Genomic DNA, 23,402 nt, shown 5'->3' on the forward strand with positions numbered 1-23,402 from the left:
TTAGTAAACAAGAATAAGATATTTTCATTCATTAATTTAGGTCACTCCTGTCATCAAACGATAGAGAAACCATAATCGATTGAAGCCCACTTATTCAAAAATAGTTTGCATTCTTTGCTCGATTTTCACTCACGGTTCACTTTCTCCTGGAACATTTGTGACAAAAGAGCAGAGACCATTGTCAAGGGAAAGGAACGAAATGGTTCGCGAGATCACTGAACAAAATGAAAGGAATACATACGTTGGTTAACAGCAATTTCGTCCAGGTAATAAACGACAAGGGGACGGGTTTATAAGCTTGCAGAGAAGGTAGGGAGAGTCGAAGTGAATGGCTTTCTCATCGTGGATCTTCAGTATTCCTGGTTCCAGTCGGACCGATGGATGGTCTTCTCTTGTACGTTATTCGTTATAACAGCTGAATCCGTCAAGTCGGTGCTCAATGTAATTAAGAAACTAGTGACGAGACGAGAAATTTAGTGCTTGAATTATTGAAATATTGTTATATTGTACAATTGTAAGTAAAATTCCAAGAATTTCTCTTTTTTGTTTTTTCTAATTAACTCTCTCGATTGGAGATATTTAAAATATGATATATTTTTTTTTTAAAAATAATTTTTTTTCAATTGGTAATAAATGAAAATTATTATCTTATTTAATTATAAACTTATGGATAAAGCTATAAATAAGATACTTCTAATGAAATTTATATTTTGTTCAAAATTAATGTGGTATTTTTTTTTAAAGAATATACATATATGAAAGAACGTTAAAAATGGCAATTAAAAATATCAAATGGCTATATTTTTATTTTTTATTTAAAATTTCATTAAATAATTATTTTTATGACACTTGGTATTTCTATTTCTTTTGTTCTTATGAATTTTAAAAAAAAAGTTAGGCACTTAAAATCTATTCTAATGTTATTTGTATTGTAATGTATTGTAATGTTAGTTCGCTTTTCATTGCCGAGACATAAGACATGTTCCATGAATGGTGTCAATAGTCCTTGTCAACCAAGTAAAAAGAAATCAAGGCGTTTTTTGAATTTCGGCCAATCGCTGAATTTGTAATGAATTAACGGTTTTTAGAAAGTTTCACAGGGTAGAATTCAAATTTTACTAAAATTCTAGAATGAAAGATGAAAATTACCATTAATGATCATTTTAAACAGCAATAAAAACGAATATCAATAGCTTGTACATTTAAATTCATAATAAAATAATTCAATCGAAAATGAAATGAATAATCGATATTATTTATCTACTTTCTTGTATGAGAATTTCTTTGAAAAAGAACTTGAAAAAAAAAACTTGATCTTATTTAAAGAAAGAACAATATGCAAATTTTAGCCATTTTTTCTCAATGATTTTTTTTTTCACTATTTTAGTCAAAAATATAATTTTAAAAATCGTAGTTTTATATATTATGCGATATGTGATCAATGTCGTATGTCTGGTAATGTCTCGATTCATAATTCGGTTTATTTCATGAAATTCAAATAGAAATGTTTTATAGATTTATTTACGATTCTCTTTCACGTATGAAAGATTTACGATTTTGAAGCAATATATCTTAAGACTTTAAAGACTTAAATAAAAAGAATGGTAATATGTAACTTTTTAACGGTGTGATAAAAGAAATATCTTCATCAGAAAGCGATTAATGAAAACGTGTTTTCATGTTAGCGTGATTATGTCCACGTTGACCGAAGAAAGTGTTACGCTGGTCTTTAACCCGTGTCAATCGATTCATGAATGTACAATCGATCTACTTTTCCATATATTTCAATTAAACTGAAAATGAAATGATATATAAATATATAATATTAATTCCAAGATTAGATCAATGAATAATTACCGTATATTATCTATATGGAATATAAATAATAAAATATTTGTATAACTGGTTTCTTTCTTTTTACCAACCATAGAATCAAAGATGACAAAACGCTTCAAATATTAATCTTTTTTGTTTGTTAATCGTATTAATTACAATTAATTGAAATTATTAACCAATGATTCTTCTTCTAAAAGCTTCCATTATTTTCCTAGAAATAATAAATATACGTGTTATTCTATTTTTATTCTAAAAATTTGAGAAAAATTAGTAGATTTACCATTAATTCCAGGATCATGAAGCTGGCAACGATCTTGTTGGTTCTCATAGGATTAGTCAATGGTCAATTAAACTTCGAGGGTAATCCGTTGACGGAAAACACCGAGTACACGGCCGTGGAATCACGACTCTTGGAAAAAACTGCAAGACAAAAAGTGGCAGAGAACACGACGGATATTTTGACAGAATCTTCTGAAAACTTTCATCCTTCGTCATTGTTCCCAGACGTTAATAATTCGAACCAATCCGCAAATCCTATGACAAAAATCGATGATCATGCAATCATCCAAAGAGATTTGTATAATTTGTCGTATCCGTCGAAACAGGAGAAGATGGTTGAAACGGGTCGACATTTGTCTACAAATACTTACAACAATCAAGGGATCACCTCCAAGGCCCAAGTAGCGTTGAACACTTTTCTAAACTCCAAGACGCCAGAAGAATCACGGCTCTCTTTGGATCATTATTTACAAAGCAAAGAAAATCTCAAGAACGTCGAACGAAACGCTAATGAACAACAATTAGCGCAGCAACAACCGGTGATGCAGGTCAATCAGCAACCCGTGTCATCCTCCTCGGTGAATCAACATTTGACCGCACAACTTATGCATCAAAGGCAGACGTTGCAAGCTTTGCCGGTTAATCAACCGATCTACAATTCGCATGTGAACCCGATAGACATTCATTCGACCGTGTCAAATCCAGTATCTGTACCTTTAATGCAACAACAGCAATCGCACGCGTCTGGAATTCAAGCGAGGAACGACGTGTTTTATCCTGGATGGTATCAACGTGTGAGAAGGGTGCATGGAAAACCGTTCCCTTATGCACAATCTAGAATTGGATCGGGGATATACGTCGGTCCTGTCCCTCCAGGTGAGATATTTTCGATTCGACCGTGTTTTTTTTTTTTTTTGTAATCCTTCTCAAGAATCATGAAAAGAAATCAAAATTTAATATTTATACAATTTAATATTTCATCGCAAATATTCCGTCTCATATTTCTATCGAAACTTTCAACTATCTTGAAACGTGTTAACCATAGTAGAAAAACAGGTTTAGCAATCGAGAGTTACATCGTCTTCAGGGAACTTGTCTTAATGCAATTCACATTGTAAGAAGTTTTTAATTAGAGGATTTGTGAGAATTTTCTTATTCAATGCAATAATTGATTATTTTCACTTGATGAGATTAAAATAAAAGTTCACTCTAATCGGTAGGTAATTAATTTTGCAATAAAATTTCCGGTATAGCGGTACCGTTCAAGCAGAAAGGCTCACCCGTTGAAGTGATCTACACGAAGCCACCGGGATTTCATCGTGGTCCACCGATCATCGGCAATCCTTCCATCCCATACGAAGAAGCCAACGCTTGGTTCCCCGAGGTTGATCATCCACCGTCAAACAAAGATATATATTATTCTCAATTGTACGCCCAATCGTACGATCCTTATTATTACAATTACATAGCTAAAACGGGAAAGATAAAGCCTCATTTGTACGGAAAATTGGGTAAGTATCACGAAGAGGAAGACGATGGTATCTGGTCAGAATTGTACCAAGGGTTCAAGAAACACGGTTTGAAAAACATTATGACACCAACGTTCCTCCTGGGGATGACTCTTCCCGTGGTCACCCTGATGCTCACTGCCCTCGTGCAGAAGAGATCTTTCGCTAGGTCGGATTCGAGGAAATTCTCGACACGAGAGGACACGATCCAGGATTATCTGGAACAAGTTCAAAGAGCTGTAGAATGTTACGAAAAAAAGAGGAAGAAGAGGGACACGAATGTGGACGAGTGTTAGAGTTATATAATTACCTTTAATTTCGTTAATTTATTAATTATGAATGGATGATCAAAGAAACGGAGAGGATGTCTTGTACATATTTTTATGTAATATATAAAAAAAAAAAATAATAATAACGAGGGAAAGAAGCATTCGCAGATGATTAACAAGAATAGAGATTGTTCTCTCTCTTTGAAATAATTCTTTTGTGTTGCAATCAATGATATACATCGTGTGATTAATTGCGTTAAATCGTGGCAGGTTACTGCGAGATATCAAATGGGAGAAGGTGACAGTGAAACGTTTTCCGTGATGAGAGTGGACGATGCGAGAAACCAACCAACTTTCGCGGGTCAATTATATCTGTGACCCTGTTCGCATTTACGTGCTTGTGGGTGTGCAACTTGTATATCGGAGATAGCGAATTACTTTTACTTTTCCACGATAAATTGTTCGATCCGAGTAAATTTTCTAGCAACGATTATAAATTATAAACACAATGTATAAATAGAGAACGAGATTGGGAAATACAAAAGTATTAAAATTATTGTCTATTTTTCTTTTTCTTTTTTAATTCCTTCGATATGTCATATTTGAAATGTTTTTCTTTCCTTTCTTTCCTTACTTTTTTTTTCTTCTCTTCTCTTTTAAGTAGGAAAAGACATTCGAACGGGCAGTGATCTTCGACCTATATTTTAGTATTATGTGTACTCTGACGAGTGCTGAATTTTAAATTAGAAATGACATCCACGATTTGTTGCATCGCGAATCCGTGCATCATGGCACAGAAATGGATAACCGGTTTGATTATTTATGGGTGGATCGTACAAAGTATTACGCATTGATTTCGATGAAATTTTAAACGAAATTCTAAAAATTACTGTGAGTTACTTAATATTCTTCATCCTTCGTTTGTTTCTTCAGTTTCAAATTCGCTTAAGATTTCTTTTCATTTTCAATATTTCTTTTATACTTTTTAAATTATTAAATTATTAATTTTCTCCGATTATTAATTCCTATTAATATAAAAACAATATTCATAAACGATCGACCAGTAAAACGTATAGATGTTATTTTGAATGTTATTTATCTTGTACAACCAATTAAATCTTTTTTCTCTTCTACATTTGAGATCTCAAAATATTAAGGTCAATCTTTTTCTTGATCAATATTAAATATGATATCATGAAATCATTTTTTTTTTTTTATTATAAATTTTTTACTACAAAACGAATACACAAACAAAACTTTCTTCTCGAGTTCGACGATTATTAGGAAAATATATTCGCCATGTTTTTTTTCCCCGTTCATGCGATGACATAACTTGAATACACGATGTTGATTAGCAATGTGACGATAAGGTCAATTACGATAACTCGACCATTAATGAACTCGTAAATTAAGATCTCGTATGGAATGAAGCGGCTCGTTTAATATCCTAGAAGAAGCTTATGCAAACTTCATCCCAAAGAAATCTCGGTCGATTTCTTTTCTTGCCGGAAATGTCTGAATGTACATAGAACCGTTCCACTTAACTTGTTGAATTTTACTAACATGGCTGCTAGGATATATTCTTAGACTTTTAAAAAAACGCAGAGACACCCATCGAATCTTTGGATGACATTGAAGTAGCAGGCATACTTATTCAAAACCGGTTTTCAAACTTGCACTCCAAATGATAAAAAATCTATTTGTGATTATTTCTTCACCGATATTAATATTTTTTCATTATTTAATGTCGACGATTTAATATAAAATATTATTTCTTTTCTTCAAAGCTTTTTTCGTTTATATATATTGACAATTGATATACATATATTTATATATTTATATATTTTTTAATCATAAACATGGAATGCACAATTATATGTATTCAAGTAAATATCGATGAATATTCAATGAATCCTCAACCTAAAAACTAAATTTATTCTTGGCGAAGATCTTAACCGATATATAATTGAATTATTTCATCAAATGATTGACGGTTTAATTCACGGGTCATGAGATCCAGACGTTCTGCACGTTCCATCATGATCAAAAGCAATTATTAATTTCATCTCAATTTTCTGCACATTATTAACAAAAAAAAAAAAGCATTGTTCAATTTGCAATAGTAACAGCTATGTAATATGTTCTTTTATTACTTACCAATCCTCCACTGGCAAAATGGCAGAGAAAGTACACGATGAACAGTAACGCGAGGAAGGAAAATACATTTTCATCCGATAAAATTATATTGTTAATTACAAGATTTAAAAGATAATTTGTTAACAAAAAATATATATTTTGTTGTATCTAATTTCTACAATTAAAACTTGTTATGGTAGGTATGAAGGGATTTAATTAACATAAATGCCCTTTTTTTTAATAATATAGCAGCCTGATAAATTATACAAATCGCTTTTGTTACAATTAAAATATATTATAATTAAAATGAATTTTCTATTAGTTGTTTGAACATAATTAAAGTTGCTTATAACAAAAATAAACCAAATGCTTCTTTATTGTTTTCTCTTTTGCTTACTTTAATAAAATATTAGCGATTATTTTTTTATTCATGATTTGAAAATTGAAAGAAAATATATATTTTATATATTTCAATTCACGTGGAAAGAAAAAAAAAAATTATTTGCTTAACTAGACTAGACTACAATAATATTTGTTTAAAATAAAATGAAATAAAATTATTAAAATATTTTTCTGCATTTTATGCATGTTTTTATATCTCTCGATATGTCCACATGCGATTTTTGAAAATTATCTTTGAGAAGAATTTTCGAATATTATTTTTCTTTAACTTTCTTTTAGAAAAAGAAAATTAAAAAAAATGTTTTTTTGGCACACTGTGTAGCTTTCATAGAGTTCATAAATAAAAGGATGAAAGATAGTATGGATAAACATATAAATGAATTTAGAAAAATATGTAAATTCTAATTAATTCTATGAAAGTCACATAAGCTTTTTTATGGATATAATACGTATCAGGCGCTTGTAAAATTATAATTAAAAAAAAAAAAACAATATAAAATTTTGTATTGCTTTCGATCTTGCAACACACATATTATGTATATATATATAATTGTTTTCTATTATCTATCAGGCATCACAAAACCATATTCTTTCATATAATTTTAAATAATATTTTATTGTTTCGAAAAAGAAACAAGAACAATGATTATTTTCTTATTTTTTTCTTTTAATTTATTAATATTAACGCAAATTATACGCACTGATTCCAGCAAATATTTATTATTGATTTGATTTTACATAGATGGTCAGTCTTCATCTCAGCTGAATTTTATCTTTTTTTTACCATCAGCTGTACCAAATATTCGTGTCGATTTATATTATTTTTTATAATTTGTTTGATGCACATTCAATTCTTGTATTCTTTCTTATTTTTTCAATGATTACATGTATAAAAATAAAGATTGATAAAGTAAAATTATCTAAAATTTAACAATTGCATACTTTTTGCATTGATAAGAATTATGAATTGCTATGTATATAATAATATTGCTACTAATAATGAAACTGGGACTAGACGAAATTCTGTATATAACGCGATATTCGTCAATAAACGCTAAAAATAATGCATTTGTAGTACATCTACTATTAGATTACAATTTTTCTTAACTGAAACAATTGCATATAGTTTATATTGTTTTCTCTTTTTCATTTTTTAATTCATTTTTCATTTCAAATTGAAATTAAATTTTTAATTCGTATGATCTACCGTCACAACATGATCAAACGAGACATGATAAAATTTAATCATTACATTGTATAATATCATCATAATAAATGTTGAATTTAAAATTATACGAATTATACGAATATATATCTATTCTATATATAAATGAATATATGTACATATGTTATCTTCAAAAAATTTTCTAAATATTATACTTGTATAACATAAATAATAAAAACTTCAAATATACATAAAAACCTATATAGATTGAAAGACTATTTTTAATATATTCAATATTTCTAATGTAAATTGTACTGTTTGCTAATATCATTGACTTGCAATGATAACTTCTTAATTGATTAGTAAAGATTACTGTAGATTACTGTAAATATAATATTTTCTTTTTCTTCTTTAATAAAATATTAAATGAAATATCAAATATTAAAAATGATTCAAAAAAAAGTGCCAAAAAATAAAGTATTTTAAGCAATTAATTATAATAATCCTATTTTTTAACGTTCTTGCCTTCGAAAAAAGGCTACCGAAATTATAACATGATACTTACTTACGTGATATTTAGCAATGATATATATAATTTCTTACATCTCTTCTTTTTATCTTAATCAATATTAGGATGAACATTCCAATTCTAAAAAGATATTCTATAGTGTTATATTAATTCAGTCAAATTTTTCTTCCTTAAACGCGACGTTAATAGCTTCGCCAACGTGTTTTACTATGAAAGCAGGCTTGCCAAGACCATCTTCAACTGGTAAGAAGTCTCTAGGACTATGCTCTGATATAAAATCAGAATCTCGTTGATGAACACCAGTTTCAACTAAAATACTAATACAAGCTTTTGCATTGGGTGGTTTGATATCCTTGTCAAGTAATTTCTTCAATTTATCAGATTTTAATGCTTCCTCTTTTGCACAATAAGATAAGTATTTATCGTACAAATTTGCACCAAAAATATCAGTGTTGATGTTATCTCTATAAAATACAAATTTAATTTAATTATATGTTCATTTTAATTCTTAAAATTTTGTTAGTTTTTTAATATCTTAAATGGATTAATTACCCAATAGCATATATGGTGTTAACATTATCTATACCAATACTTTTAGCATGTTCATGAAGCATATAATTTGCATGATAATATGTTATTTCACTAGGTTTTCCGATTAGAGCAGTATATATCATATCTTTCCCTGTAATCTTTTTATATAATGATTCTAGACAAAGTAAAAAAGTACCATGACCATATCTAGGAATTGGTGCTTCTGATACCCACAATAAATCCATATTACATGCCAAGATTGGAATGTGTGGATATGGAATATCATCAAGCAAACCAGTAGGCATGCCATTAGTCATTAAAAGATCTATTATAAGTTGTAGTGGGGTTTCCCAAGAAATGGGTTCACTAAATAACACAATGGCTTCTATTCTAGGAAATGTGGGATCCACAGGACCACATATTGGATTTCTCTTTTCCATATTTACATAATCTAAACAAGGAAAATTTTTCACTAATTCTTGAATAGTTACTGTTTTTTGAAAACCCAATTCCTTAGCTATTTCTTTGATTGGTCCTTGACCAGATATTAGTACTTGTTTATTATGGAACTGATTAAATAATTTTAATGGTGAATGAGCCATAACAACTTGTGATTCTTTTACTTCAAATCCTATCCATTTAGATAAATCTGCTGCCTTTTGACTACGTAATGCATTTCCACTGTTAGTAACAAATACAGTTGGTACACGGAATTTGCCATCTTTTCCTTGCAATTGTTTAAAAGCTTCTGATACAGGTGGTAATACTTTCTTGCCACGTACTAATACACCATCAATGTCAAAAAGTAAACCAAATTTTGGTTTAATACTTAAATGCTGAAAAAAAAAAAATAATTCTTATATAAAATAATTATAAAATAAAAAAAACTTTATAATAAATGTTTATTATGTTATTATGTCTTTAAAATAATTAAATATTTATAATTATATATTTATATTTTATAATTATATAAATTACTATTGTTTACATGTTTCATAAAGAGTTATAAAGTTACTTCATATTTTTGGAGCAAGATATTGATACAGCTATATGGACCTTGAAACAAGATATAAAAATATACTGTTATGTTATGAATGTTATAGAGTATATTTTTATATACTAATTACTAATGCATAATGCAATGTTTGATAAATTTTGCATCATTTGTTTTTATCAACTTTATATTTATAATTTATAAATTATAAATTTTTGTATAATATTGAAAAATGGATACAAAAAATACAATTTCAAAATCTTGTAATTAAAATAATAGAAATTTGCATTAAATTTGATAATTTGTGTTTACGAACAAGTAATTTATTTAAAAATTCAAATTTTAATCAAAAAGAATTAATTTTAAATATTTTTTAAATAGTAATATTCGAATAATTCGAGAGAAATGAAACTAACGATAAATAAAAATTTTGTCACAATAACAATTACAGTTGCGAATAAATGAATTATTATTATATTTTCAATTTATAGTGGATTTAATTTAATTTGCGTCATAAACAAAAAAAAAGTGAATAACGAATCTACTTTGATGTACAGTAACTAGAATCAAATATAACAATGGCGTATGAAATGTAACTCACTCTGACTCCCGTGAATCTTACGATGTCTGGTCGTAATAATATTTTCATAATTGCCATTCTAATAGTGGCAATAAATAAATAAGGATACGATGATAATACTTTAAACTTATATTATGTTCAAAGGTTACTTCTCACTGATAGATTATGCATAATGCAATTTTTGAGGTTATAGTGACCTATAGATCGCACAGTGGATTTTATCGTGTTTTTCCTATGTGCCGTAAGAGGACACAGGATATACTTTACAATATAACTATTATCGTCCATCGTATATATTTTACGTTTTATTAACATAAATTTTCTTTGAATAAATTCATTTATTCTTCGGTGAATTAATTGATTTAACATTTTTTCTAGATAAATATTTATCTAAAATGTTTAATCTACAAATATATGAATGAGTACTTTATACACTAGTAATACTTTAGACTGAAGTATTGTATTTGGTAACATCGCTTTTGATCGAATCGTGATGACACATGAATGTACAACAAAAGAAGTTCTTTAATAAAATATTGGAAAAATTGTTAACCCTTTTTTTTTTATCAATTCTAAATTTACTACTATATATTCTTTTGTTAATTAATTTTTTGTACATTTATGTTTGTTTTTCAATTATTGTATACATGTTTCATGAGAATTATTTCCATCGCAATAAAATTTAGTTACTTACCTTGATTAAATTTGCAACGATTAAATAATGAGATGAAGGGTTGGATAACCTGTGTAATCTTGAGTATAGTCAAATTTTTATCCGAACGGTTTTGTTAAGAATTTTATTGAATAAATTTTGTTTTTATATTTTGTGTTAAATCAAAATGTTTATAAAATCGTTTAAAGTAAAATCTAACAATCAATTGAAAGGAACAGAAAGGTTAGTATAATTTAATTTATATTTTCAACAATTTATATTAATAAATATATTTATTATTGTCTTTAATTAGGAAAAAATTATGTGAAGAAATTTCAGCAATATATCCCACATTGACAGATGAAGAGACACAAACGTTAATTCCTAAAAAAGAGGCAATAAGTGTTATGAAAATTGTAACTCACAATGGTCATTTAGGAAAAATTTATTGTGTAGCTAAAATACCTATGTTTTTTGAACTTGAATCTTTACATCAAGCATTATTACCTACCATATATACTTTATGGCATCACCCAAATTTATTAAAGACTTTTACAACATATCCTCCAGTTATATCAAAATTAATAGGTGGTGCAGATTTAATGTTGCCTGGTGTCTATATGAAAGAACCTGTGACATTATATTCTTTTGGCAAATTACAAAAGGGTACACCTGTTTCAATAAATACAGAAGATAATAAGGTATAATATTATATTATATTATATTATATTATATTTTCTTAGCATATTATATATAATTTGATAAAAAAAATATATAATTTTACTTTTTTTTTATATATATAGGCACCAGTTGCTGTTGGTTTTACTGCACTTTCCAGTGAAGATATGTATATGTCTGGAGGTCATGGAAAATGTGTAGAAATTCTACATGTAATAGGTGACACATTGTGTCAACTTGGAAAGCCTCCTTTGAGGCCAAATTTAGGACCACCAAATATTGATATTGATAGTCATAAGATAAAAGATATAGATGAAATAAAAACATCTGATCAGAAAAATGAGAATAATGAAGAATCACTCATTGAGACAATGAATAATTTAGATGTGAATAATGATCTAATATCAGAAAATGAAACTCTTTATGAGGAAGAAAATAAAATGGAAGAATGTGCTAAAACTATAGCTACTGATGAAATAGAAATAACTATGGATCCAATAAAAGAAATGGATAATTTACTTGAATATTGCTTCTTAAAAGCTTGCAAAACTTCAATGAAACCTAGTGACTTACCGATATTAACATCCAATTTCTTTAAAAACCATTTAATAGCTGCATGTCCATCAAATAAAAACATAGATATAAAAAAAACTCGGTATAAAAAATTATCCTTGTTTTTAGCAGAAATGAAAACAAAGGGAGTTATCAATACTTCTGTTGTTAAAGGTGTTGAAAGTATATTATCAATTAAGGTAAGATTTTGATTAAAATTTTATAGAAATAATAATTATTGCTTTCAATAATTGTGATACATCTTTTTATAGTTTGATCATCCTCTTCTAAAAGAATTAGTCATTGTAGAGGAACCTACATCAACCCAGGAGCCAATTGTTTCCAATGCGGCAGTAGTCTCTGAATGTTATAAAGTGACTGCCGATGTTTTACCAGTACTATCAAAATTTGGATATGAGTGAGTATATACACTCGGGATGTGTCACGTTGCCGTGATACAATAAATGCAAAAAGATTGATTTTCTGTGCAGAGCAGAAGTCGACAACTGTTACATCATATACCATTATGCTGTATTATATGATACGAATTATGTATATTTTACTCCCATACAATGATTGCAGAAAAGGAGACATTATGAAAAGAGCTGAGATCAGAAAATGTTTTACTGAATACGTGAAAGCAGAGAATCTTCAAGATGGAAGGTAAAGAAGAATTAATGATGAAATATATATTTTATTATAATTTTGTTTAATAATAATTTTGTTTATAGGATACTGAAACTGAACCCGCAACTCGCAGGTATTATGAAAACTAAAGCGAATGTGGAAACTGTAATGATGGAGGATGGAATAAACAAGTTTATTGGACGTATGACGCATATGCATGAAGTTACTTTAGCAGGAAATAAATTGTTACACACGGGTAAATTGGAACCTATTGATATGAGAGTCACTGTTCGATCCGGCGGCAAAAAGGTATATTGATTTTGAAAATTAATATATAAAATTAACATATAAGATTGTGGAAACGTTGCTATTTATTTATTTAACGTTATATATAGGTAACGCTAGTAAATAATTTGGAAACATTTGGCATAAATGCTAAAGAATTTAGTAAAGAATGTCAGAATATTGGAGCGAGTGCAACAATTACGGATGAACCAGGAAAAAAAACTCCTAGTGTTCTAGTTCAAGGAAATCAAATTTTATATATCTACAAATTACTTACAGGCAAGTAATAAAATCGATATTTTATAAGATATTAAAAATATTTGTATATCTTTTGAAAAAAAAATATTGATTTTTCAGAAAAATATCAAATTAAAAAAAACTATATAAGAGGATTAGAATTCGCTCCAAAGAAACAAGGTTCCCATAAAAAATAGGATATCTTTAAATAGTTATCACGTTATATAGATGTGACATGTTATATGAAAAATTATGTTATATATGATCTATTTTTTATTTATTTAAATACCAATATTTTTCTGTCATAATTTTTTTATCGTTTGAAAAATTATATAGCATTCATGATATAACGAGAGTGTAAAATCCATGAATCAATCGATGTCCTTATTAAAAATTAGAATTACTTAATGTAGAATCTCGTTATATATGACGCTATTATAATTATTATAAAAAAGCATGCTATCATTTTTGTATATTTTTTTCTTAAAATAATAATTTTCATTTAATGATTAAATATTAAATATACAAAAACATTTTACGATAATACTACAACTCATAAATAAAATCATTCTCGATAAATTTTTATGTAATCATTTATGTATTCCCGATCTTTTAAATAATAATATTTATATAATTTTTTAAATAAATAATAAAATAAAAAGAAGGTGAAAAGAAACAGATGATGATTATGATCAATCAATAGAGAATCAAGAATCCAAGTTTGTTAATATAATTTATTGTATATCGAGGTTTCAACATGGAAAAGTACAAATATTGCAATATAGGGCCCGCGAGCTCTCCTCGGGTGGGAGGGAGGGAGGGAGGGAGGGAGGAGGGTACAATTCATAGGAAGGAGAGACAACGCACGTTTAAGATATCTTGAGAACTTTTTTTCTTCCATTTGTTCTGACGAAAATGTGCTTGCTACGCACCACAAAACCGAGGATATGAGGTATACATATGAAGATCTTATATATTTCCGCTGTTTTTTTTTTCTCTTACCTGGCAACAGGGAAAAGTCAGTGGATTGACAAGTAATCCACCGAAATTTCTTTTGAGTAAAGGAAGGTTCCCTCCTCTCCACGGCCCCCGCATATATTTAATACTCGTTTTGTTCTTTTTCTGCTACCAGTACGCACGGACGCGTCACGATTTTGGCGCGCGACGCGCACGTGCGTGTCGTGACAGTTATTATTCTTTTTTTTTTTTTTTTTTCTTTTTTTTTCTTCTTTTTTTTATCATCATCATTACCATCGTTATCATCATCATCTTCACTTTCTGTTCCTTAACTAAACAGGCGGCCTCCGGCAACCATGATCGCCCGATTTGATCGATTATTTATCCATTTGATTCATCGATCGAAGAAACGATGAGTTCAGAAAGTATCTTAAAGTACTTATTTCTCAAATTTTTCAACATGTACGACGATATTACTTTCTGATTGGATTGACGGGTTTTTGGGCGGATATGACATAACACTTCGGTGACAGTTCTTTAAATTTTTCAAGATGATACGAATCTTCTTATTTTTATAGTCATACGTATATATATTCAATATTTAGCGCTTGTTTGCCCGCGAAGTGTTTAATTATTTATAATGTAGCTCTCAAAATTTACTTTCTAGGAATCAACTGATCGTTTCTTAAACATCATCGATCATCAAATCGTGATTAAAAACATTCGCGTTTAACGTTGAAACATTTCAAAGCACCCTTAAGTTTTTTTATCTCACTAGCTCTCTCTCTCTCTCTCTCTCTCTCTCTCTCTCTCTCTCTCCCCTTATCCTCAAAATAAATAACTTCGTCCGAGATTATCATCACAATTAGTCAAGCTTGATCTTATTTCTCGATCGACGAGCGTTATCACGGCTGCAACAAAGTGCCTTTGTTTCATACTCTCTTTCTCTCTCTTTTTCTCTCTCTCTCTTGCATTCTCTCTCTTTCTCTTTATATTCTAAATCGTTTTTTTTTTTTCTCCTTTTTTGGGAACATTATTGCGCCTACCGTTGTTGCCTTATTCATCATTTGGTTACGATCACAACCATCGTAATCATCGCTTCAATTGATCATCTGTCATTTATCATCGTTCTTCGTAATATAATTTACTGAAATTTCACCAATACCAACTTTTCTCATGTCTCTTACATCATTCATTCCTCGCGCTCATTCTCTCTTTTCTCTCTTGCTCTCTCTCTCTCTTCTTTCCTTGTACGCTCTCTCTCTCTCCCTTTCTCTCTTTTACGTTTTTTTTCTTTCACACTTCCATTCTCTCTCTCTCTCTCTCTCTCTCGCTCTCTCTCTCGCTCTCTCTCTTTCTTATTTCGCCTTCGGAATTTTCATAGTTTTTTTATGCAACACATAATGCGACTAGGTAGTACAGATTAATTAATAATTAATATTGTTAGTTATACAATAATAACGTATGACTAGACAATGCAAGATAATAATTATATCGTAAATAGTAATAATCATGGATCGCAATTTATATCAACAATTGTGATGGCGCGCACGTGTTTTCGAAAATGCTGTCTGTCTGTTTGTTTGTTTGTTTGTTTGTTTTTATTTATTTTTTTTTTATATTTTTTTTATTTTTTTTTTTTTTTATATATATATATATATTTTTTTTTTTTCCGTTTAAGTCATACTTGTGTCTGTTACTGTGCCACAGTGTGCGTTGAATGGTCTTTTCTTCTTGTACGTGTGGGTGCATGTAATCATGTATTCGTGTGCTTTGATTGTACGCGGATTTGTAGTACACATCCAATATAATCTTTCCGTTCCTCCATATTTTATTATTAGATGTCAAAGATATAAGAGTATGTTATTAAATTTGTATTTGTCCTTGTAACATAGTATGTGTATGAGTGTGTATGTGAATGTGTGTATATGTATGTACTTTGATATGCGCCTACACGCGCATATCCCGTAATATCTGTTCTCGCGTATGATATAGAAAAAGTACATTAGTAAGATTCTTGTAAATTCGTGTAAATATTCAACACATTTCTAGTTCGTTGCCCTAAAGTGATTTGGTGAGGCGACGACGAAGAATGCTCGACGGAACCCATTAGGAACGAACATCCCATCGTTGTTTCCTCGAAAAATGAATTCTGTTCCCTTATGCGGATCACCCGCACGTAAGATACGTATACGTATAATGTCTTCATCGATGAAGGAAGTGTTGTTTTCAATTTGCTTCGCTTGGCCGGTTACATTTCTTTTTTTCTTTCTTTCTTTCTTTTTTTTTCTCTCTCTTTTTTTCTCTCTCCTTAAGATCAAATAAACCTCGAATTTGCACTTGATAAAATCATGATTACACGTACGTATAATGAAAAGATCAATATTATAAGCATAATATGTAACATAGAATTAAATGGAAAAGTACATACAATACTAATCAAACTACTTATACGCAATTATACTTGATTTTTAAATATACGGATAAACATTTAAACGAATTATTATTATCTAGATAATAATAGAGCACAATGTCACAAATTATCATAATATACTATACTATAATTTTAATTTGTAATTCGAGGTTTTGAAAACTTGAAACTATTATAGACGGACTCGCGTATGCATATGTGTGAATGTATGTACGTATGTATGTATGTATGTATGCGTGTATGTGTATATATGTATATGTATAGAGGAAGCTTTTTTTTTGCTCTGTACTACGTAATATTAAATCGGTATCCCGATTAACCTCTTAAAAAGCACGCCCATATATACTTATTGCACAACAATAGCCGTCGCGGTGTTATTGAGATGCTTGAAAAATTTCCACGTGAGAAATATATGTGTATAATATAATAATATAATGTAAATACAATATAATATAATGTAATATAATATAATAATATAATGTAATATAATGTATATATAGATATATCTAACCTCCACATAATACTTGAATGGGAATTTCTACCTGTAGTTTGTATAAATAATACATGTAAGTAATAATCATGCGTTAAGTACACATTAATATGATAAATGACGAATAATTAAATACAGATTATACTTATATAGGTTTAGATTTTTATTCAACGTTTCGCGCCTTTAGACGAACTTTAAATAAAACCATGCTCGGCCCTATTAGAAAGATATTACGAAGAAAGTATATAGTATATTATATCCCGCGAAACACTCGACAAACAAATCGTCCCATTTTTTTATTATTCTCGAGAGCGCTTGAAGATAATCAAAGATTCCTACTCTTTAAGAGGTTAAATGATCTTGCTTGCGCAACGTTTTTCCAACAAGATCGATCACATATCGTCACATATCGACATATCGATCGAATTCCGGATAACGGATGCCGATATATCGATATACGATGGATCGACCATGGTAACAGTGATTACACGGTATCCTTCGCGGTGATGACGGTATCCCTGCGAAATTGAATTCTTGGCGGAATAAATTTCATCAGGGATCATCCGGTGATGATCAGATTAGATGCTCTTTTTTGTTAATAAAGATCGAACGTTTTTACGAAAGAAAAATATCCTCTGTGACCGACTGTGTCACCCCCCCCCCCCCTGTGCGAAAGAATTCGAAAAGAAACCCTTTTGATTTCCTTTTGATTTCCCCCTTCCCTCCCCTCCTCCTTCATTCCGCCTTCTCGATTTCTAGTCTGCGATATGCTGCGATCAAAGCACCAGTCGTTATTTAACAATGAACATGAAACGTTCGTGTCAATTCGCGATCGAAATATGATCAATCGATATACATATAAAGGTTCGTTCATTCGATTTTCTTACGTGAAACAAGCATAAATTGCTCGCTAACGCAGAATTAATCGAAGTTGGATATAATCAAGTTTGTCTAGCAATTAACGAGGTAATTAGAAAGAGGAAGAAGCTCAAGTGTTCCGATGCTTGGTCGATGCGTGAACGTTAGGCCTGTGCACGACCGACAGTAGTTATAGTCCGTGCTTGATCAGACGCAGGCCAAACTTCCTGGCAGAGAGGAAATAGCATCTCTGCAAAAAAAGATTTTATACTTTCTCTCTTTTCTCCTTGAGAAAGAAGAAAAGGAACCCTTTTCTCTTAGAAAATTTCCTGTTTTTTCTATTCTTCGCTCAGCAACTCAACAATTGAGAGCCATTTTTCGATTGGAAAATACAAAGTACAAGTATCCATGTAATATTATGACATGGAACGAAGTTCTTAGTAAAAAGATTTTTCACTTCTTAGAAGTTTTTCTATTCGTCAACTTGATTCGAAGATCGTTCGATCGATCCTAGTATAAACAGGATATTTAGATTTTTTTTTAGATCATAGATAATGTTTCAATGTTCCATTAAATTTCATTTGTATTAATTCTCAAGCAGAAAACTTCCAATCTTACGAATATAATTTGCAACATAAATAATGATATTTCCATGTTCATCGACTATCGACCGATCGAGAAACGATACTCGAATCAAGCAATCAATCCTTTCACAAATCAGTCTTACTTTGTCTACACCCACAGATTTCCCTCGACCACCCCTCCATCCCACCCTAAACATTTTGTTTAATAATAAATAATCGCTATATATTTTTTTTTTTTTTTTTTAAATTGTAAATCGTCCCATCGATAATCGATCTATCACGATTCTCGCGTTCACCGCTAGATGTAAAGCGTACGAATTTTTGGTATTCCCTTTTTTTTTTTTTTTTTTTTTCTTTTTTTCTTATAATTCCACCTCTGGCGACATTTAAATCGCTATACATATATCCTATATACGTTCGTAAATCATTATCACGTATTCGATTTCATGCAGTCCATTCTTTGCGGAATGTTCGATGATATTACATTTAACATTTACATTTTAAATTTGTTCTTTTTTAGCGGAGAACGTTCCCGTAAATTCGACAGTATTTTATCGTGGAATCGTTCCATAATATACTGGAAGCATCAAAAATCATTTGGCGAGAATCATCGAAGTTTAATCCCTTGCTAACAAAAAACTCCTCGACGAGTTTTGACTTTTTATTATTAGATAGAAGGAAATTGGAGATTTATAGTACCTTAGATCTTGCATCGGGGTTTATTATAATTAAACGTTCTTCCCTTTTTCTTTCCTTAATAGCGTGTGCGATGCTCTGAAGTATTATTCGTATTTTATCGGCACAAGGATTAAATTTCGTATATCGAAGTTTCGAAATTCTCTCGCTCCAAGTGATTTAATCCCATCGTACGTATACAAGAATAAAAGAACAGAAACAAGTGAAGGAAAACGCGTGCACGCGTGTATATTGAAATCTCTCTTTGTGAAAAAATTCTTTGGTAAAAAAAGTCCATAGATTTTCATTGTTTCGATATTCGTTTTCTTTTTTTTTTTTTTTCCCCCATCATTATCTTAATATCTTACTTGTTCTCGTCCATTTTCTTTCCCATTTCGACGATTTAATGCCTAATCGTTTAAACCTTATATAGTAGTTTATTACCATACAGTTTATTACCACTGTGTTACATCCTGTGTCTCATTATCGTCTAATAATTTCACATTCAAATAGTGTCTTTATTATCAGTTACGGCTAAATATCGCTATTAATATCGTATTAATACCGCTATTAAAACCCGTCATAAAATACATTACTCTATTATAATTCATGTTTTTATTATTATTATTATTATTATTATTATTATTATTAATATTAATATTATTATTATTATTATTATTTATTTTTTTGCTCCTTTTTTTTTTCTCTTCTTCCATACTTCCCCGACAACTTCAATCTTCATTCCCTTTTCCCATATCTCTCGTATCCTCTCCTCAACCTTTAATTCCTGTCTCGATCTGATTAAACAGATGTACGCACTTCCATCAGACTTTCCTCTCGTTCGTTCGTTCAACAATATTTATTAATTTCGACGATGATAGCTAGGCATTGTTCAAACGAAGCTCTCTGTTTGTTTCTCTTTTTTTTTTTCTTTTTTTCCTTTTTTTTTTTTTTCTTCTTTTTAGCGACATACGTTTATTAAGTTTTAATTTATCACGAAGAATGAGAATCACGAAGAAAGTTATGAATGATAGAGAAGAACACCAGAACATAAGCTTTGTTCTTTCTAGAGAAGAACGCCGTTTCCATTCCCTCAATATCAATCCTTCAAGCTTTCCTGTCATTCCTTTGGTTCCATTGGTGCTAAAACGCACCAATACCGAACTCGTTTTTCAGACAAAACCTAATATTATATTAATAAAGCAACATCGGTGGGGGTCGGACACTGAGAGAAACGCACTTCGGTTAATTAATTCAATCAATTTAATTAAAAATATCATCAATGGGATCTTGGATCGAATGAACTGATCGTAATGATAAATTGTGGAGAAACTGTCGAATTATCTTCAACGAAAAAGCGTAATACGATGTAAATATTCTGGAATGAAAAATGTAATGGATTCAACGGAATCAATAATTATCGTTGTTCCTTTTAGTGATAAACCACCACCGATATCTATCAAAATTGGTTCCGATAGTTTCCCGATCTGCTTGTCTATTAATCAGCACATTACATCGCGTATCACATTACAAATTTACATCATCAATGATATCAGATTGCACCGTTATTAAACACGTGTCGAACGAAATACAAGAGAAATCGAATGGATCATCTATCTCTTTTCTCGATCGTCGAAAAAAAGGTAAGTGCTCGTTTTCCGTCTTGATCGTTCGATTTAAAAGAAAAGAAGAAGAAAAGAAAAGAAAAGAAAAGAAAAAGGAACGGAATTGATTGCGACGAACAGAGATCGCGTGGATGAAACGAGAAGGCTCGTTTAATATTATATAAGTAACGTAAGAGTGTCATCGAGAAAATTGCGGGTGAAAGAAGTCATGTCCGTGTCAGATTTAAGAGCAACTTATATTTCCTTAAGTTACAAAATCATTCATCATAGTTTATGGTTTTTTTTTTTGTCCATTAAAACGACAATCAAAAGACAACGGTATTTATTTCGAGACAGAAAAATTCGAGGGTGACGAATAGCTTTTCCCTTGCGTTTTTCGTTCGTCCTTCTTCTTTCTCTCTCACTCTTTCTCTCTCACACACTCTCTCTCTTTCACTCTCTTTCTCTCGCTCTCTCTCTCTCTCTCTCTCGCTCTCTCTCTCTTTTTATTTCGTTTTCTTTTATATTATTTATTTTGTTTTTTTTTTGTGTTATTTTTAATCACGTTTTTTTTTTTCTTCTTTTCGATTCTGCTTTTTGTTTCTTGTTAGATTAGTGCCCTCCGTTCACTTACGTCTACGGTTGTTTCCCATTAAAGCTGTAAACGTTTTATTATATAAAGACAATTCGTAACAGTCGGACAGATTTCACGTTCGATCGTGATCCCTTTGAAAATCAACGAGTGTTTTCGCGTTTTTTTTTCCCCCTTTTTTTTAAAATATTTTTTTTTTTTCTTTTTAAATATTTTTTTTGTCCTTATGAACAGACCGTCAAAACTTACTGTCTCTTAATATGGTCAACGTATATTAGTACTTGTAGTAGTAGTTTGCTTTTAATCTAATTTAATTTTTGTTGTTTTTGCATCGCGAAATTTTCTCGATCTCGAGCACCGTTCTCTTCGATCTTTTTTTCTTTTTTTTTTTTTTTTTTCTTTTTTTTTTTCCCCCATTGATCCGAATCGCGTCTAATCTCTCGAATGAAATGAAAGAAAGGAGGCGCGCAGTTTTATTTAGTCTTCTTTTTTCTTTTTTCTTTTTTTTATAAATTTTTCGTTCGTTCGTTCGTTCGTTCGTTTCGATTTGTTTTTTTTTTGTTTTTATTTATTTTTTTCTCTTTTGCATTGTTTTTTGCTCAATGGATGTATTCCACACACGCCTTCGAAGAAAATCACTGAGAACGATGAATGTATTGCACTGCGTTTTTTTTTATCCTGGGTGATAATAATTTTTTTTTTTTTTTTTTTCATGAACACTTATACATACAACGTTATAATATCATAATGGTAAAATCTGGTATTATAATAGTTAATACGGAATCATTGCGACAACTACGAGTGTAGAAAGTCGATTCCCTCGAATGCGTTTTCGAGGATCATCTACACTGGTAATTATCGATCACACGGTAGAATCATTTCTCTTCGAAACTGAACACCATTCCAAAACAATTCCACATAATTTATGCGAGATAAGATTTTTCTAAAAAAGAAAAAAAAAAGATACTTATGTAAGTAAAAAATTAAACAAAATTTAATAATTAATTTTTTTTTTTGATTTCTTTTTAAATTAATAAAGAAAAAAGAAACGAAGATTATTTATCATATCTCAAAGAAGAAGTAATTTTAAGGTTTTATCAACTATTAATTGGTGTCAAGTTTTTGAAAAAATAATTCTACAAGTGCGTTGCTCATTTGAATATTTCGTCTCTCCGCGAAAAATTCCCCTTATTTTAATACTGTCGATGAATAAACTTTCATTCAATTCCCTATAGAAATCCCTGTCCTTTCGATAGAAAAAGGATAAATGTCTTTTTTTGGCGGTTTTTTAACTTACGGGAACGCGTCTGTTCGAGATCGATCGTTTTAGAAACCGCGTCTAAATATAATTAATTACGTTACGATTATTAAATCGCGAATTTTGTACCTCGAGGGTCTTTGCCGTCATGGAATATGGGCAAAAATTCGACGATCCTCGTCTACGTGATCGATAAATCACCGACCGACCTTCTGTCTTCTTCTTCTTCTTCTCTAAAAATCATTCACCGAATAAATCGAACGTTCAGTCTCGACTTTGAAACTATTAACGTTAAAATTATATTAAAGAGAAATGAAAAGAGAGAGGGAAAAAAAAGAAAAAAAGGAAAGAGAAAAGTAGCGAGGAAATAGTGAAAAGTAGAAAAAAAAAAGATAAGATAAGCTTGGAATGTCGTAGACGAGAAAAGGAAGTCTTTTTTTTTTTTCTATCCCGCGCCAGAGCCCTCGTACTCGGATGGAATGTATCTTCGATTATTAAGAGATCATCTCGAGATCTAATAAGCACCTCTCTCTCTCTTTCTCTCTCTCTGTTTTTTAAAAATCGTCTTCTCCCCCCCTCTACCTTTCGAAACTAAAAGCTGCCTTAAACTTTACCACTAATTTCGCGTCCTCTGTTCGCGTTGAACCATGTCCTTATTACACGCTTCCACTCGCTTATTTTTTTCACAATGTG

The 23,402-nt window shown here is 30.2% G+C and overlaps 3 protein-coding genes and 1 long non-coding RNA gene across 7 annotated transcripts; 2 read left to right on the forward strand and 2 right to left on the reverse strand.

The window, feature by feature from the left end:
• The first annotated feature begins 5 nt into the window (after window positions 1–5).
• LOC100578913 lies at window positions 6–4,453 on the forward strand. Of its 2 annotated transcripts, none has more exons than XM_026441441.1 (3): window positions 6–266; window positions 2,129–2,991; window positions 3,369–4,453. In XM_026441441.1, the coding sequence occupies exons 2-3, from the start codon at window positions 2,133–2,135 to the stop codon at window positions 3,917–3,919; spliced, it is 1,410 nt and encodes a 469-aa protein (XP_026297226.1). In that variant the 5' UTR covers window positions 6–266; window positions 2,129–2,132; the 3' UTR covers window positions 3,920–4,453. The 2 variants fall into 2 exon arrangements, with proteins under 2 accessions (XP_026297226.1, XP_003251699.2); XM_003251651.4 differs by lacking the exon at window positions 6–266 and adding an exon at window positions 273–514.
• On the reverse strand, window positions 1,367–3,514 carry LOC113218878. 2 transcript variants are annotated; one of them, XR_003304957.1, is made up of 6 exons: window positions 3,396–3,514; window positions 2,830–3,037; window positions 2,487–2,767; window positions 2,117–2,370; window positions 1,926–2,047; window positions 1,367–1,793 (listed from the first exon to the last, which is right to left on the reverse strand). It is a non-coding gene; the product is annotated as an uncharacterized LOC113218878 (long non-coding RNA). The 2 variants fall into 2 exon arrangements; XR_003304956.1 differs by having other exon boundaries at window positions 1,858–2,047.
• A 2,623-nt stretch (window positions 4,454–7,076) lies between the features above and the next one.
• LOC410690 (haloacid dehalogenase-like hydrolase domain-containing 5) lies at window positions 7,077–10,603 on the reverse strand. Its single transcript, XM_394167.7, has 3 exons — window positions 10,251–10,603; window positions 8,677–9,491; window positions 7,077–8,588 (listed from the first exon to the last, which is right to left on the reverse strand). Exons 1-3 carry the CDS (start codon window positions 10,305–10,307, stop codon window positions 8,276–8,278), a joined length of 1,185 nt encoding a protein of 394 aa, XP_394167.4. The 5' UTR covers window positions 10,308–10,603; the 3' UTR covers window positions 7,077–8,275.
• Window positions 10,604–10,957: 354 nt separating this feature from the next.
• LOC408580 (eukaryotic translation initiation factor 2D) lies at window positions 10,958–13,839 on the forward strand. 2 transcript variants are annotated; one of them, XM_006571188.2, is made up of 8 exons: window positions 10,958–11,124; window positions 11,195–11,582; window positions 11,685–12,311; window positions 12,384–12,529; window positions 12,586–12,774; window positions 12,843–13,047; window positions 13,134–13,302; window positions 13,381–13,839. In XM_006571188.2, the coding sequence occupies exons 1-8, from the start codon at window positions 11,069–11,071 to the stop codon at window positions 13,455–13,457; spliced, it is 1,857 nt and encodes a 618-aa protein (XP_006571251.1). In that variant the 5' UTR covers window positions 10,958–11,068; the 3' UTR covers window positions 13,458–13,839. The 2 variants fall into 2 exon arrangements, with proteins under 2 accessions (XP_006571251.1, XP_006571252.1); XM_006571189.2 differs by having other exon boundaries at window positions 12,694–12,774.
• Window positions 13,840–23,402: the final 9,563 nt, after the last annotated feature.

This window comes from Apis mellifera, linkage group LG1, assembly GCF_003254395.2.
Source record: "Apis mellifera strain DH4 linkage group LG1, Amel_HAv3.1, whole genome shotgun sequence".
In the NCBI taxonomy this organism is placed as follows: Eukaryota; Metazoa; Arthropoda; class Insecta; order Hymenoptera; family Apidae; genus Apis; species Apis mellifera.